At 37.9% G+C, this 17507-nt stretch overlaps 1 protein-coding gene across 4 annotated transcripts in view; it reads left to right on the top strand.

The window, feature by feature from the left end:
* The first annotated feature begins 8799 nt into the window (after positions 1-8799).
* STIL (STIL centriolar assembly protein) overlaps positions 8800-17507 on the top strand; it is a 43756-nt gene continuing 35048 nt past the window's right edge. Inside the window, exons 1-6 of one of the 4 annotated variants that reach the window (XM_036446274.2) lie at positions 8800-9139; positions 11084-11170; positions 13830-13937; positions 16316-16428; positions 16734-16921; positions 17228-17475. In XM_036446274.2, coding sequence (XP_036302167.1) covers positions 11160-11170; positions 13830-13937; positions 16316-16428; positions 16734-16921; positions 17228-17475 — 668 coding nt within the window. In that variant the 5' untranslated portion in view covers positions 8800-9139; positions 11084-11159. Of the gene's footprint in view, positions 9140-11078; positions 11171-13829; positions 13938-16315; positions 16429-16733; positions 16922-17227; positions 17476-17507 lie in introns of those variants that run through there. The other 3 variants (XM_036446270.2, XM_036446273.2, XM_036446272.2) reach the window with 3 other exon arrangements.

Raw genomic sequence — 17507 nt, 5'->3', positions numbered from 1 at the left:
CCAGGATTTGCTCAACCCTCTAATTGTTGGATCATGGAAAGTCATTGATGTCCCAGGAGTGAATGTTACACAAAGTGCCCTGGAAGTAGCCATATACCAACTCATTTATATATATAAAAGCCTAAGCAACTGAATGACCAGTAACTGTGATGTGTACTGACCACCAGGTGGAAGACACTCAACACAGAAGTTGCCTGCTGGTAGTCAGTGTGCTCCCACAGCTGTAGTGCCGCTCAGTTGACTGACAGGAGGCACCAGATGCCAGGCTCACTACTGGTGAGCACAGCAGCTGGTGGTGGGAGCCTCTCCCACCTCTGCAGAAGGCAGACATCCCCCAAAGGGTCCCAGAATGTGAGAGGATTCAGGCTGGGCTGAGGGACCACCCAGTGCATGAACATCATGCACCAAGCCTCTAGCATGAAAATAAGTCAGTATTTTAACCACCAATAGAGTCTTACAAGTTGTGTTGGCTAAACATCAGCCTTGCCTTATACAATAAAATCCTTGTATTGCTATGAAGTTAGTACTGTCATTTTGCAGATGGAGAAACAAAGCCAGAAAGTGAAAATACTTTAAGACCACATAACTAGTAGATATCAAAGTGAATTTCAAACTCAGCATGTATGGCTTCAAAATCTGCATTCTTTCTCTACAATACTGCCACCTTAGGGGATAAAAAGTTTCATATTCACAAAATCCCTTTAAAGTAAGTTTTATTACAGATAAGAAGACTGATTTCAGAAAGAAGTATAACAAGAGGTATCCTCAAAACCCACTCCTACCTATATGTGTTTACTTATCATCAACTACATTAGGCCTTTTGGGCATATATTCAATGCATGCGTACTATTCCCAGTACATAGTCAAGTTCCTAGAGAAGTCTCTAAGAGCTTCAGAAATAGGGCCTCACCACCACTTATTTGTCCTATTGATCATAATTGCCCTTTAGAGATAGAGCATCTGTTTCCATACTTCACTTTCCCATTCTTCACCACACCTCTTTGCTGGTATATGCTATTCATTTTTCAGATTCAACTCAGATTTTACCTCCTCTAGGAAGCTCTCGCTAAATTTTCAAGACTGGAGTAGGTGCCCCTCTTTTGCGCTTCTACACATACCACCTCCCCACTAACTGTGTCCCTTGTTTACTTCTGTTGTAGCACTGTGGTGTATTGTGTATCTCCACACTAGACTTAAAGATCCTTAAAGAAAGGGACTATGTCTCATTACTTTGTATACAGTACAGTATTACAATGTATTAATTGTTGTAACATGATTCACTGGGTGTGTTTTTTCTTAATCTTCACCTGAGGATATTTTTCCCATTCTCACTGCTTTTTAGAAAGAATGGAAGGGAGGGAAAGAGAGAGAAGGGAGGAGAAACAGTGATATGAGAGAGACACATTGACTGGTTGCCTCCTGATACCTGGGAGTGAATGCACAACCCTGGTACATGCCCTTGATAGGGCATCAGATTTGCGTGATGACACTCTAACCACTGAGCTTAGTCATGATGCACTCTTTTAAGGGAATGCCAAGGTTTCTGGAAGATTTAGACTAGACATTAAAAATATGTTACAACTAATACCAAAGAAATACAAAAGGTCCACTATGGAAAACTATATACCAAAAAAGTAAACAACCTAGAAGAAATTGATAAATTCCTATAAGCATACAACCTACCAAGGCTGAACAGATAGATTACTAATAAGGAGATGGAATCAGTAATCAAAAACCTCCCAACAGCCGAAACCAGTTTGGCTCAGTGGACAGAGCATCGGCCTGTGGACTCAGGGGGCCCGGGTTCGATTCCAGTCAAGGGCATGTACCTTGGTTGTGGGCACATCCCCAGTGAGGGGCGTGCAGGAGGCAGCTGATCGATGACTCTCTCTCATCGATGTTTCTGACTCTCTATCTCTCTTCCTTCCTCTCTGTAAAAAATCAATAAAAGAATGTAAAAAACAAAACAAACAAAACCTCCCAACAAACAAAAGTCCAGGACCTGACATCCTCACTGGTGAATTCTACCAAACATTAGTACTCCTAATCTTTCTCCAAAAAAAATAGAGAAGGGGAACTAATGTAACATATTTTATTAAGCTACCCTGTTTCCCCAAAAATAAGACAGTGTCTTATATTAACTTTTGCTCCCAAAGATGCGCTAGGTCTTATTTTCAGGGATGTCTTATTTTTCCATGAAAGAAGAATACAGTACACATTTATTGTTAAGTGAAAATAAAGGAAATTTATTACTTGTATACGGTACGGTAGTACAGTAGCTGTCAACACAAACCAGACAAACTGTGAATCCTACAGTATCAAGAATTTACTCATTTATTCAATGACAATCATGTCATCATCTTCTGGAACATCATCATAACAATCCAATTCCTGAATTTCCTGGTGAATTTCTTGTGACTCCATTTCTTTCAGAAACAGTGGACCAAATCTCTCATGTTTAGCCTAGGGCCAGGGGTGGGGGGCGCCTAATTTTTGGGAGATGCCTTATATTTCACTCAGAAGGAAACCTGTAAGTAGATCTTATTTTCGGAGGATCTCTTATTTTCGGGGAAACATGGTAGCATTATACCAAAACCAGACAAAGATGACACACAGACACACACACACACACACACACACACACACACACACACGAAATTTACAGGCCAATATTCCTGATGAATAAAATATGAGCAAACAGAATTCAACAATACCTTAAAAGCATCTTAATACCATGACCTACTTTTTATTCAATATAGTATTGGAAGTCCTAGCTTGAGCAATTAGACAAGAAAAATAAATATGCATCCAAATTGGAACAGAGCCCAGCCAGCTTGGCTCAGTGGTTGAGCCTATGAACCAGGAGGTCATAGTTCCATTCCTACTCAGGGCACATGCCCGGGTTGCAGGCTCCATCCCCAGTGTGAGGTGTGCAGGAGGCAGCTAATGAATGATTCTCATTATTGATGTTTCTCTCTCTCCTTCTCCCTTCCATTCTGAAATCAATAAAAAAAAAATTTAAAAATTATTTTTTAAAAATTGGAAAGGAAAAAATAAAACTGTCACTATTTGCAGATAACATACTATTATATATTTTAAAAAAAAACCTTAAAGACGCCATTTAAAAAAAAGAATAGGTAAATTCAGTAAGTAAAGTTGCAGGATACAAAATCAATACATAACATTCTGAAAGAGAACAATACCATCCCATTTACAGTTATATCCAAAAGAATAAAATAAAATTTCACCATAGATTTGAAAGACCCAAATACGGAAAACTATAAGACATTAATTAAAGAAGACAGAAATAAATGTAAAGATAGTAGATTGGAAGAATTAATATTGTTCAAATGTCCATACTACTCAAGGCAATATACAGATTCAATGCAAATCCCTATTAAAATCCCAATGGTATTTTTCACAGTTCTAGAACAAACAACCGAAAAATTTGTTTTGAACCATGAAAGACCTCAAACAGCCAAAGCAATATTGAGAAAAGAACAAAGCTGGAGGCAGCACACGCCTTGGTTTTATTTATTTATTTATTTATTTATTCATTTATTTATTTTTAAATAAATTTTTTATTGGTCGAGTTATTACAAATGTTTCTCTCCCCCCCCCCATTGCTCTCCTCCACCAGGTTCCCACCTCACCCTCTGCCCTTTCCCCACTCCCCATTGTCCTCATCCATAGGTGCACAGTTTATGCTCAGTGTCTTCCCACATCCCCCTCTCCCCTTTTCCCCAAGAATCATCAGTTCACTCCCCTTCCATACCTCTGATTCTATTATATTCAAAAGTTAATATTGTTCATCAGTTTTTTTTTTAATTCCTTGGTTTTTAGATTCACTTGTTGATAGTTACATATTTGTTGTTCATAATTTTTTATCTTTATTTACTTTTTCTTTCAAAAGAACCCCCTTCAGCAATTCATATAATTCTGGTTTGGTGGTGATGAACTCCTTTAGCTTTTTTTTTTTTTTTTTTTTTTTTATTAGTGAAGCTCTTTATCTGGCCTTCGATTGTGAGTGATAGCTTTGCTGGGTAGATTATCTTTGGCTGTAGGTTCTTACTATTCATCACCTTGAATATTTCTTGCCATTCCCGTCAGGCCTGCATGGTTTCTGTTGAGAAATCAGCTGACAATCGTATAGGTGCTCCTTTATAGGTAACTACCTGCTTTGCTTTTGCTGCTTTTAATATTCTCTCTTTGCCTTTTGCTCTTGGAATTTTAATTATGATTTGTCTTGGTGTGGTCTTCTTTGGATTCCTTTTGTTTGGAGTTCTGTGCGCTTCCTGGACTTGTAAGTCTAATTCTTTCACCAGGTGGGGAAGTTTTATGTCACTATTTCTTTCAGTATGTTTTTGATATCTTGCTCTCTCTCATCTTCTGGGACCCCCATAATTCTGATGTTGGTTCACTTGAAGTTGTCCCAGAAGTTTCTTACATTATCTTCAATTTTCTGGATTCTCTTGCCTTCTTGCTTCTGCAGAGGAGTGTCTTCTGGCTCTTTATGTTCCAAATCTTTGACTTTATTCTTGCAATTTTCCATTCTGTTTTTAGGACTCTGTATAATATTTTTTATTTCAGACAATGTATTCTTCGTTTCTTGTTGATCCCTTATTATTTCTTGTTGATTCCTTATTAATTCTAGTTGATCCCTTTTCATATCCTCATAGGACTTATCAATCTTTTCTAGGAAATTCTTGAAAAACCTTATAAGCGTAGATTTGAACTCTATATCCAGTCGCTTTTTGTCCTCCATTTCTTTCTTTTGCGATCTATTTCGTTGTCTCGGCATTTTCACAACTTCCATGATGGGGCGGGGTTTCAGGGTGGAGCCTGCAGCCTTGGCTTCCGTCAGCCCCGCCCTATGCGGTTCCTGAGTCTCAGTAATCCCCAGGGTCCTTCAGTACTCGCTGGAAGCACCTCTGAGAGAAAGGTGCCCTCGATTTTCGCCTGCTACCAAACAGTCTAGGCTCTCCCCCAATGAGCCCGGAACTGGGGTTCAGTTCAGTTAGAAGTGGAGTTGGAGGTGGCGTTCAGAGCAGTCTGGAGCTTTTGTCTCCTTCCCACCAGGGCAATCCCGCGGCACAGCCAACCGTCCCTTCTCTGCTCGCAATGTGCGCGCCTCCAGGACCTCCTTTCGCTCCTCCCCCGGGGTTCTGCCTTACAGCCCAGCTCCCTATGGATGAGCCTGGGTCTCGGGGTCTGGCCTGGAACTGGGGTTCAGAGCAGTCGGAACTGGGGCCCAGCACAGTCGGAGCTTTTATCTCCTTCCCGCTAGGGAATGCCAGCCAGGCACTCAGCTTCCCTCCTCTCCGGCTCCGTCCTCTCTGCGCTCCGCGTGTCTCTGTACCTTTGGCTTTTACAGCTCTTCCACGCTTCTTTCTGGTTTTCTCCTTGCTTCTCGTTGTAGAATTTCTAGTCATTCGACTTTCCTGTAGTTCTAGGTAATGTCCATTTTATATTTTAGTTGTATATTATTGAAATTGTTGTGTGCGGCTGTGGCTAGGTGTTTACCTGTGCAGCCATCTTGGATTCTCCCACACCTTGATTTTAAACTATTTTACAAAACTATGGTAATTAAAACAGGACAGTATTGTCATAAACACACACACACACATAAATCAATGAGACAGAGTAGAGAACCTAGAAGTAAACCCATTTTATTATTGTTTGTGCAACAAATTTGAACAAATTCACCTATGGTCATTTAATTTACAACAAAGGAGCTAGTTTTCTTTCTTTTTTTTTTTTTAAATGTATTTTATTGATTTTTTACAGAGAGGAAGGGAGAGATATAGAGAGCTAGAAACATCAATGAGAAAGAAACATCAACCAGCTGCCTCTTGCACACCCCCTACTGGGGATGTGCCCACAACTCAGGTACATGCCCTTGACCAGAATCGAACCTGGGACTTTTCAGTCTACAGACCAATGCTCTACCACTGAGCTAAACTGGTTTCGGCAGGAGCTAGTTTTCTTGAATACAAAATCAGGATGATGGTACATTAACTCAGATTAGCAAAAACTTTCAGAGAATTTACTGGTGTGTATTATCTACTTATTCTAGTTTTATTCCAAACAATCCAAGCTTTAAAAAATAAGTAAAATAAGTCAAGATGAGTTAACACATAATTGTTGTTGTCACCTCTAATAAGAGTCTTAAGAATCTTAAAGAAAGTTTGCATAAATTGACAGATTAGCAATTCCCCCTAAAATATGATGTTCCTTAAAAGTGTAACTGTAGTTGTTTTTAAAAAGCAATCAGCTTAGTTCAGAAGTGTAAATAGAGGAAGGGAAAGTTGGGTGTTGGAGAAATTTAGTAAATGAGTAGCAGAATTGATAACTGAGTCCAACTTCCCTGTTCCTGCTAATAACAATAGCTCTTTAATTCCCAGAGTCAGCCTATTAGCAGGAACATCAGCCTTTATAACACTGAACATTTACCTGGTCTAATTATAAAGGACATGTCACATAGATAATGACTAAAAAGGAGAAGACAGTTGATAGTTTAGGATATAGAATTTTGGATGATTCTTTTTTTTGCAATATTTTTCTTATAACACTGTGCAACGAATTCATACAAATTCATATGTTAAAAAGTGTAACATAGTTCACTGTGAAGAAAATTAAAGAACCTGCAAATTTGAAATATAAAACTGGTAGCTTTTCTCTGTTAAGACCAATAGTCATCACAAGTCCATAGTGTACTGAAATGACATAAATATATATATAAATAAGGATTAAAGAATAGCACAGCATATATTCAGTCTGTTTAAACTGGCTTGCAATCTAACAATAATTCATATGTGCTTTGGATTATTATCTCTTATTACCCTGTCTATAAAATTGTACCTTTGTTCTATGTGAGTCATATCCTTCCAGTTCTCCATTTGTTCCACATTTCAGGAAGCTTAGTGTGTAGTAAGTCCTTGTTATAGCATTTGTAGATTTTATTTCAATAAATAAAGTTCCAAAATGAAGCTTACTTCTCTCTTTATTCAGTTGAAATAGCATCTACACTATGTAAATGTATGTCCTGCTTAGAAGTCCAATAGTAATACAATGTTTAATTGAAGTTCTTTTTAGTATTTGAGTTATTATTAAGCTACAATAATATATTTTATTTTGTTGTTCAAAAAATAGCATATGCTTCAGTTCTCCTCTTGCCTTCCCTTTTTCTTTATAACCAGACATTATATTTCAGAACAGTTTTAGATTCACAGAAAAAAATGAGAATGTAGTAAAGTTTCCATGTACCCCATATACACACTGCTTCTCCTATTATTAATATATTTAGTATGGTGCACTTATTACAATTAACAAACCAATATTAGTACAATATTATTAAAGTCTTTCATTTATTTAGATTTTCTTAGTTTTTAAAATAGCGTCATTTTTCTGTTCCATTATCCTATTCACCATACCACATTAAATTTAGTTGTCATATCACTTTAGGCGCCTTGACTAGTTTCTGACTTCCCTTGCTTTTGATAACTTTGACAGTTTTGAGTACAGGTCAGGGATTTTATAGGATTCCCCATGATTGGAATTGATCTGATGTTTTTCCCAGGACTGAGATAAAGGTTATTGGAAGACACTAAAGTTCCATTTTCATCACAGCATAAATGTACATACTATCAACATGACTCATCACTAATGTTAGTCTTGATTATGTGGCTGAAATATGTTGGTCAGATTTCTCCCCTGTAAATTTACTGCTCTCTCCCCGTTCCATACTGTACTTGTTGGAAGGATGTCACTATGTCCTGGGTAGTGAATTGTGTTACTCTTAACCCTTCTTTTTTGTCTAATACATATAATCTTACACTTCTCTTTCTGATATCTTAGAGTAGTTCTAAAGAAAATTAAAGGAAAGTAAGTGGTATTTCAAATTCTGACTCACTAGTTTGTGCCATCTTTAACCCTACTTTGATGGTTAGGACAATTATATAAGAAAATGGCCTAGAAGGCCTAATTAACCAATATTAATTGTGGAGATACTTATACAAGTCACACCAATATTAATACCATATGCCTCATAATATACATATGCTATATATATTATACCATATGCCATTAATACGGTATATGAATAAATTTATATATATACATATACATATATATACATAGACATATATATATGTATATGTGCTGCTGAAGCGAGCACAAATTTTTATATTTTATTCATTTTTTATAGAGAGGAAGAGAGGGATAGAGAGTTAGAAACATCCATGAGAGAGAATCATGGATCAGCTGCCTCTTGCACACCCCCTACTGGGGATGTGCCCGGAACCAAGGTACATGCCCTTGAGCAGAATCGAACTCGGGACCCTTGAGTCCGCAGGCAGACGCTCTATCCACTGAGCCAAACCGGTTTCGGCATATGAAGAAATTTTTTTAAAAGATGTTTGTTATGGAAAAGTGGGCGCTTCTTATGAAAATACTGGGAGAAAACTCTTGCCAATTCACATAAAGGGTTCCTCCCGAGTCTAGTCGGGGAAAGACAACAAAGGAAGCGAGCACTTCCTCCACCTGGCTCATTTCGGCCAGGCTGGGCTTCTCACTGCGCGTGTGCAAGGCCCGCCCCACCCCGGAACTTAACCGTTTAAGAACATCAAGTGTTTAAATCCTCCGGAACCTGATCCTGGAACCCCGGTGTCGACCTCATCTCTAAGGCGGCTTGGGATTGGTCGGACGCTAGCCTGTTCGGGGCGCTGATTGGCGGTCCCCAAGTCCGTCGCGGAGGACGTGCGTAACGCTTCCAGCACCGCCCCTGCGCCCTGACGGGTCGGGTTTCTGACCAGTCAGTGGGCGCGGCGCGGGTTTCGGTTCGAGGAGCTAGTGTTTGCCGCCTCGGTTCCCGCGACCCCAACGTCTCAGGGCGGAGTCGGTGGAGGCGTTTCCTGGAGCCCACCTCTGTTTCGGTTCAACAAACAGATCCGGCCTGAACGGGAGGTTGTAGTGATTCGGGCTTCATGCTTCGATTTTCACGGAGAGGCCGGAGCGGGGACCGGAGGAGGACCGTGGGCGGCGTTCAGGACCCCGCGTTGGGATCAGCCCTCCAGGAACCAGTGGAACCAGTGTGAGGAATTAGCGGATCACGGATTCCTGTAGAATCGTTTTTGCTTAGGTATGTGAAAAGGTTTCCAGTCAATAATGTACTGTTTATAGTAAGGAGACCAGACGTCCTGACAGTCCCGACTTTTAACAATTTGTCCCGCGGCGTTAAAAACAAACAAACAAAAAAAAGGCCCGATTTTTGGAAAGATTTCAACAAATTGTTAAAAATCGGGACTGGCGGGATGTCTTCTCACCTTAGTTTATAGTTGTTTCCACTGAGAAATTTTCTCGAGGACTGAAACCCCTGATGCTCGCTAATTCCTTGTCCTCTAGTAAGGGATCGATTAACGTTTGAAATTCGTGGTCCGCTGAAAATAACGTGTAAACAAGCAAGTGTGAAAATGCTATCATGTGTATGAACATAGGCGAAAATAAAACCAAAGTGATGTCTAGGTAGGAGATGGTTTCACAGAGGAAGGAGTGTTAGAGCTGGATTGTGGAGGATGTTGGGGGGTTTACCAGGGCATTCCAAGTAAAGGGGGCAGACAGTCTGTGCAGGTATCAAACTCGGGGAACTGCAAGTGTTCAGTTTGAGTGGGATGTAGTATGAGTGGATAAGGGACACAGTTGGAATAATAGAGTGGACCAGATTGTGATGTTTTTTTTTTTATTATTATTATTCTGTATATAAAGAAGAGCCATCAACTTTTAAAGAAGGAAAATATTTAGATCAGATTTATATATGATAGAAATAACCTTCTAGCAGCACTGTGGGGAGTTTACAGTAAATATGGTGAGGAACTAGGTGGAGAAAGACAGAAATTTTATGGGGAAGATGAAGGGGAGGTAGGGATGACTTGATGATTTCTATTTGACATAGGATGCCATTGTCCAAGGAGAATATATTTTGCTAGGTATAGGTGTTATGTGGTTTTAGTTTCTCTAGCTTTAATTGCTTGGGTGGTACTGTGAGAATAAACGGTATCATGTGTATTGTTTTATATACCAACCTGATGCACGAAATTCGTGTTAGAGGCTTGGCCTTCATATCCCCAGCTTCGCACGGAAGGTCATCTGGCTGTCCGGTCTAATGAACAGATTATGCTTTTATTATTATAGATTGATTTCAGGGAGGAAGGGAGAGGAAGAGAGAGCGATAGAAACATCAATAATGAGAGAGAATCATTGATCGGCTGCCTCCTGCAGGTCCACCACTGGGAATAGAGCCTTAAACGTGGGTATGTGCCCTGACCAGGAATGGAACCCTGACCTCCTGGGTCAGAGGTAAACATTCAAACACTAAGCCATGCTGGCTGGGCTGTGTTGTTTTAAAATGAGAAATGGATCAACATTATCTTTTTACCCTAAGTCATAAAGAAAGAAGAGACACATATGGAGTTTTAAACCTCTTCTGCTTAATGGCATTTTATGGTGTTACAGTGAGTTACAATGATCAAGAAGCTAAATACTGTTATCTGTGACAACCAAGCATCATAGAAGGGCTTTAAAGTTTAAAACTTGCATCCACAGAAGCTCTTCATGAACTCCAGATATCTCCAAGAGGATCTTAGTCAACCTTACAAGGGCACTTTCAATAGAATTTTGTTCTTGTAAATATTTTCAGCCTCTTGAGTTTATCCAAAAAAATATCTTCTAGCCCTAGCCGGTTTTGCTAAGTGATTAGAGCATCGATCTCGGGTTTAATTCCGATTTAGGGCACATACCTTGGTTGTAGGCTCAATCTCCACCACAGGTCAGGGTGTGTGGGAGAGGCAACCAATCAATGTGACTCTCTCACATCAATAGTTCTCTCGGTCTCTACCCCTCCCTTCCATTCTCTCGAAAAACCAATGACAAAAATAGCCTCAGATGAGAATTTACCAAAAAATAATAATAATAAAAGTATCTTCTAAATAATGGAATAATAAGTAACCTAAGTTTGTCTAATTTGTTAATAAGTGGTTAAATCATGTATTTTTATTTTGTCACTAATTAGTAATACTCTCTTCTTTAGGATACCGAGCATTTGAAATTTAATAAATCATTCGCCAACTATTGTGGAGCCTCTATATCCTCGTGCAGGGTCCCAGATGAACACCAGGTATAGAAATATTTTTATACAACTTTTTTTTTTTTTACAGCTGCTCACATAACTTGGAAAGATAGGGTGAAATAGAAGAAAATAAATTTTTAGGATCAGGAAGATCTGGGTCTGTATCTCAGCCCTGCCACTTATTAGGTGGGTGACCTTGATCAAATTCATTCCCTTCACTAAGCCAGAGTTTCCTCATCTGTAAATTGGGGATAGTAATTTCTCTGTAACAAGGGTTTTTGTGAATGGTTAAATAAGATTACTAAAGGGTCTGGCACATAGTAGGCACTTGGTAAATTTTAGTCTCATTCCCTCCTTTCCTTATTTTAGTTTCACAGAGGTTGTTTTTACTGATAGAAAATAGTACCTAAACTCTTAAGGCTAAAATTCTATTTATATCCTAGACAAGTGGGAAAGTGCTTCTAAACCCTAATTCGTTGGTGGGAAAAAATTTCACGTTGGAGATACCTAGTTTCCTTAAATGTCCCTAAGCCTTTTTCTAGGATACTGTGGAGTAGGAAGGAGGAGCTTGCCACCTGTCTTCAGTTTTCTCTGTCTGTACTAGAGGGACCATGCAAATTGACTGTGTTATTTGCTTCTTTGGATCGTTTATTGTTCTTTTTTTCCCTCAGGGAACACCAATTAGTGCTGACAAGTGAATTATTTTCTTCTAAACTAGAATTGCCATCCATGTGTGACCTTTTTTCTCTGTATTGCCTTTCTTTGTGCCAGATGTTCTTGATGAAGACAATGGAAACGTGACCCAAAGAGGCTATCATGTCTTTCACTTAATATTGGCCCTTCTGTTCTACTGCCATCTCTTATTTGAAATTTTGTCAACAGTTCTTCTCTTTGCTGACTTATTTTTGGGTCAAAATTATTCCTTATATTCTTGGTAAAAAAAAAAAAAAAAAAAAAAGTATATATATATATATATATATATATATATATATACACACACACACACACACACACACACACACATATATATATATGTATATGTATATATATATATCTTTTAAACTGGTTATTCCTGGCATATTCAATTCTAGTATTTTTGTGTGTTTTTTAAAAATAATCTTCAACTCTAGTTTTCTGTTGATTGGTTTTGTTTGTTTAGTAAAGCCTCTGGTTTTCAATAATCTATGGATTTTAGGATAGCAATTTTGAATTATTTTGAAGTTACAAACTGCTTTAAATAGCTGGTAGCCATGCATTTCATTTCCTGAGAAAAAGTTCTTATGTGCATACATGCAAAATTTTGCATCCAATTTAAGGATGTTTTGTCTCCCCTCCTCCAAAGTCTAAGTATATACCTTAACAACATTTATTGAAATCCAGGTGCTTAGCGTGCATTATTCTTAATTACTTTTCACAAGAAACCTTTGAATTGTAAATACTAATATTACCTTCCTCTTTTTTTTCTTCTTTTCTCTTAAATGAGGAAACTGTAGCCTAGAGAGGTTAACCAAGCTAAAGTTATACAATTGGTAAGTGGTATAGCCAGGATTTAAACCTCATGTGACTTCTGCTCTATACTACAATGAAGTAAACCTGAAGTAGTGTAGATTGGGCTTTAAAGGTGCTATGAAATACTGAGGCAAAAATAAATATCTAATATTTCTAATAAGCCAGGAATTTTTCAAGAATACTGGTATTATCCTGTTTAATGGGTGAGGAAGCTGAGGCACAGAGACATTAAATAACTTGATGAAGTTCACACAGCTAGCAAATTTTGAAGCTATGTTTTTTTTGTTGTTGTTTTTTTTTTTTGTTTTTTTTATATTTTATTGATTTTACACAGAGAGGAATTGAGAGGGACAGAGAGTTAGAAACATCGATGAGAGAGAATCATCTATCAGCTGCCTCTTGCACACCCCCTACTGGGGATGTGCCCGCAACCAAGGTACATGCCCTTGAGAATCGAACCCGGGACCTTTCAGTCCGCAGGCCGACTCTCTATCCACTGAGCCAAACCGGTCCCGGCTTGAAGCTATGTTTTAGACCTAATCAGTTGATCTCCAGACTTGTAAAAAAATCCTCATTGGAGGATATATTGATTTTAGAGGAAGTGGGAAACATGATGTGCCCTGACAGGGAATCAAACCCACAACCTTTTGGCATACAGGATGATGCTTCAACCAATGGAATCAACCAACCAGGGCATTCTTCAGACTTTTTTCTTTAATTTTTAATGTATTTTTATTGATTTCAGAGAGGAAGGGAGAGAGAGAAACATCAGTGATGAGAGAGAATCATTGATTGGCTGCCTCCTGCACACCCGTTACTGGTGATGGAGCCTGCAATCCCAGGTATATGCCCTGACCAGCATTTAAACTGTGACCTCCTAGTCATGGCTTATACTCTTTTTTCTGTTATTAAAAGGGAATTTTATAAGATTAGTACTCCTGGTTCTTTTTTTAAAACTTCTATATATGTAAATTTATGTATGCATAAGGAAAAAAGCTATACCTAAATTTATAGTGCTTTTTCTCTTGATAGTAGCTACAAGTGATTTTTTTCTTTTACTTTTTAAAAATATTTTCAACTCTTCTAAAATAACAAAACTAGTCTGCAAAACTTCATCATATAAAGTTAAACTGTTTCTTATAAAATTTCTACTAAGTTTCCTTTTCATTGTTCTTTGATTTGAAAATTTTCTTTTAAGGTTTTCTTCAAGCAAGATGGTACCATTTTATTTTCCTCCATCAAAATGTGCACTTTGGAACCCAATGCCAATTGGAGATTTCATCAATTTACATCTTAATTACTACAGGTATAAGATGTTTCTCTTTTCAACTCAAAACAGTGTTTAAGGCAAAATGGATAACTCTGACTAATTTTTTATTTTATTTTCCATTTCAGAATTTCTTCCCTTTTGCTGCTTCTTAATTATATTCTTCATGCCTTTGAGAAATAATTTCAGTTAAATAGTCTGCAAACCTTTTGAATTCTAAGTATTATAAGAATTCAAAAGAGGCTAAATAAAAACTGAAAGGATTTTTATAATGCTTCAATTTAGCATGATGTCTTTGTATAGCATTAAAAAGATTGAATTGATTTTGAGTAATTAAACCATATTAGAAGGAATATATAGTTCCATAAATATGGCCAGGATCTTGAAAGAAAGACATAGAAACGTAGGTTTAAAGTGTTAGAAAAAGTTATTTTTATTGATTTTAGAGAGGAAGGGAGAGGGAGAGAGAGAGAAACATCAATGATGAGAGAGAATCACTGATCAGCTGCCTCCTGCATGCCCTCCACTGGGGATCGATCCCACAATCCCAGGCATGTGCCCTTGGCAGGAATCTGGGACCCTTCAGTCCACAGGCCGACGCTCTATCCACTGAGCCAAACCAGCCAGGGCCTAACTTTATTTCTTATTTATGTGATCTCAGTAAAGTAGCTAGGAAATCAATTTCCTTATTTATAAGATGGGGGTAATGATACTTGTTTCATAGTACTCTAATAAGGCTAACATGAGTTACTCTATAAAGAATCAGTCGACACAGTGCCTGGACATCGGAAGTTTTCAATAAATAATAGCTATTATAAGGGTTTAGAACAGTATTGAGATCAAGAGGAAAGAATGAAACAGGATGGTTTTGAAGAAATTTTATAGCATTTGATGATCTTCTGAATAGAGGAACTAAAGGGAAGATACAAGTCAGAGGGTATTTGAGAGAAAGGTGGTATCTGACAGAAACAGTCTTTGAGAAGTTCAATTAAATATTTGTTAGACTCGTTCATTCCTTTCTCCTTGTCTCTCTATATTTCCTATTATCTTTCTGTGCTACGTTTTGAGTGATTCCTTTTGTTCTTCAATTCTATTAATTTTTTTTGTAGCTGTGCTTAATTGCCATCTAACCTGTTTATTTAGGTTTTTTAAACATGGAAGTATAGTATACCAGTATGTGAAAGACTCTTTTTAATATACCAGAGGCCCTGTGTGCAAATTCCTGCACAGATGGGGTCTGGCCAACCTGTCCCAACCAACCTCAATTAGTCCTGCAAGGGGGTGGGGCCATGGGCAGTTGGCCGGCCCCTCACCTGGTTAATCTCAGCCCCTCACCCTGGGTAATCTCCCGTTTGAACTCTTGGTCGAGGGGACAATTTGCTTATTAGCCTTTTATTATGTAGGATATGTATAGTTTATAGAATAATGAACACTTGTGTACTATCCCCAGTTGATTATATAATCCTCTGGGTTTTTAATTCTATTTTTAAGTCTGCAAGTCTTTTGTGTGTGTGTTTTTTTTCAAATTAGCTAGTATTTTTTTAATATATATATATAAAATATATTTTTATTGACTTTTTTTTTTTAAATAGAGAGGAAGGGAGAGAGAAGCATTGGTGAGAAACATTGATCAGCTGCCTCCTGCATGCCCCCTATTGGGGATGGAGCCAGATGTCCTTGACTGGAATTGAACCCAGGACCTTTCAATCCATGGCCTTATGGTTTAACCACGGAGCCAAACCAGTCAGGGCTAGTATTTCTATTTTTACTCCTTTAAATATATATTTTATTGATTTTTTTACAGAGAGGAAGGGAGGGGGATAGAAAGCCAGAAACATCGATTAGAGAGAAACGTCGATCAGCTGCCTCCTGCACACCCCCCACTGGGGATGTGCCCACAACCAAGGTACATGCCCTTGACTGGAATCCAAACCGGGACCCTTCAGTCCACAGGCCGACGCTCTATTCATTGAGCCAAACTGGTTTCGGCAGGGTTAGTATTTTTAATAGAATCTTGTTCCTTGCTCATATTTTAGTCTTTTATATTTTTTTAAACACTTGGATAATTATTTTTGTTTTATATTCATTAATACTAGATGATAAGAAAACAATGGATATGACTATTTCATTCAAATTTTACAAAAATAGGAGGCTAGCCTCATAGTTTCTCATTCTCTGTATGATTCATAAAAATAAGCAAGTGCCTGGAGAACAGATATAGCCTCAGTGTCTGCTTATTGTAGTTCTGATTTCCAGGCAGCCCTCCCTATGCCCTGCCTTTGACCCTGGGATTTCCTGACAATGATTTTTCTGTACATATTTAAAGATGTGTTATATTTCAGACAGCATTTCATGGCAGGAGGGTTTTTTTAGGATATCAGATCCACTACCTTTATAAAAGACTTGTTGTTTTTCAGAAATCCAAAGCTTGTGATAACTGAAAAGACAATCCGACTTGCTTGTCGACATGCTAAGCAGAATAAAAAGAACTTGCCATGCTTTTTACTTGGTTCTCTCACAGTAGATGAAGGTAATATTCTTTAAAAAAATTATTTTTATTACTATAGTAGAGTTTATGTTTACTGATCTAGCCAATTATTGTAATATATTTAGTGCTAATGTTCTTTGCTGTATGCCAGTTATGAAAAAGAGTAAAACTTGACACTATTCATCACAATTTTCACAGTCTAGTCAGGTGGAAAAATATATGCATATGCTAAGAGTTTGTATTACCATTAGTATGAATACAATGGTCTGCTATAACATATACTTGCTTGATTGCTTTTAAATTTTTAGTTGGTATGCTATGTAATAATTGCTATTTTTGTACTTTAGATGAAGAAAGTGTAATATTGACAATAGATCGCTTTGATCCTGGTCGAGAAGTACCTGGATGCTCTGAAAGAACCCCTACTGCTTCTCTTCCTGGGGACTTTGTGATTCCATGCAAAGTCCAAACTAATGGACTTTGTTCAAAAGAAATAATAGTACACAGTGCAGATGACTTCAATTCAGCTTTTAAGGTGAGATTTGATGACAACTTGATAATTCATAATTCAACATGGGTAGCATTCCAGAAGAGGAAGCAGTGTGACCAGGATAGCTAAGTGTAGTATGTGCTCAGGTTGACAATACTAGTATAGATTTTGGCTGGATTTGTGTGTAGTCAGTCTGGAATATTAGTTTGGCCAGATTATAGAGAGACTTGTCTGCCAGGTTAATGAATTTGAACTTTGTCATATGGGTTATGTAGAGTCATTGAAAGTTTCTGAAAAGAGGAAATAATAATTGTATAATTCTAAAATAATTGTATAATGTTGACTTTTCAGGCTCTGCAGCACCATATACGTAGCAAAGAGTCCTTGGATTGTGGTAAACTGCTTTCCCTAAGAGCTCATATCACTTCCAGAGAGAGTTTGGACAATGTGGATTTTGACTTACATTGGGCAGCAGTAACTCTAGCAAATACCTTTAAATGTATACCGGTGAAGCCCATCTCCATTATTCCTACAGCTCTGGCAAGAAACTTGAGCAGTAATCTTAACATTTCTCAAGTTCAAGGTATCTATAAATATGGGTAAGTAAACCATCTATTAATCTAAAATTTTT

This window comes from Pipistrellus kuhlii, unplaced genomic scaffold (genome assembly GCF_014108245.1).
Source record: "Pipistrellus kuhlii isolate mPipKuh1 unplaced genomic scaffold, mPipKuh1.p scaffold_m20_p_2, whole genome shotgun sequence".
Lineage (NCBI taxonomy): Eukaryota > Metazoa > Chordata > Mammalia > Chiroptera > Vespertilionidae > Pipistrellus > Pipistrellus kuhlii.
This window is presented reverse-complemented; position numbering and strand designations above follow the sequence as displayed.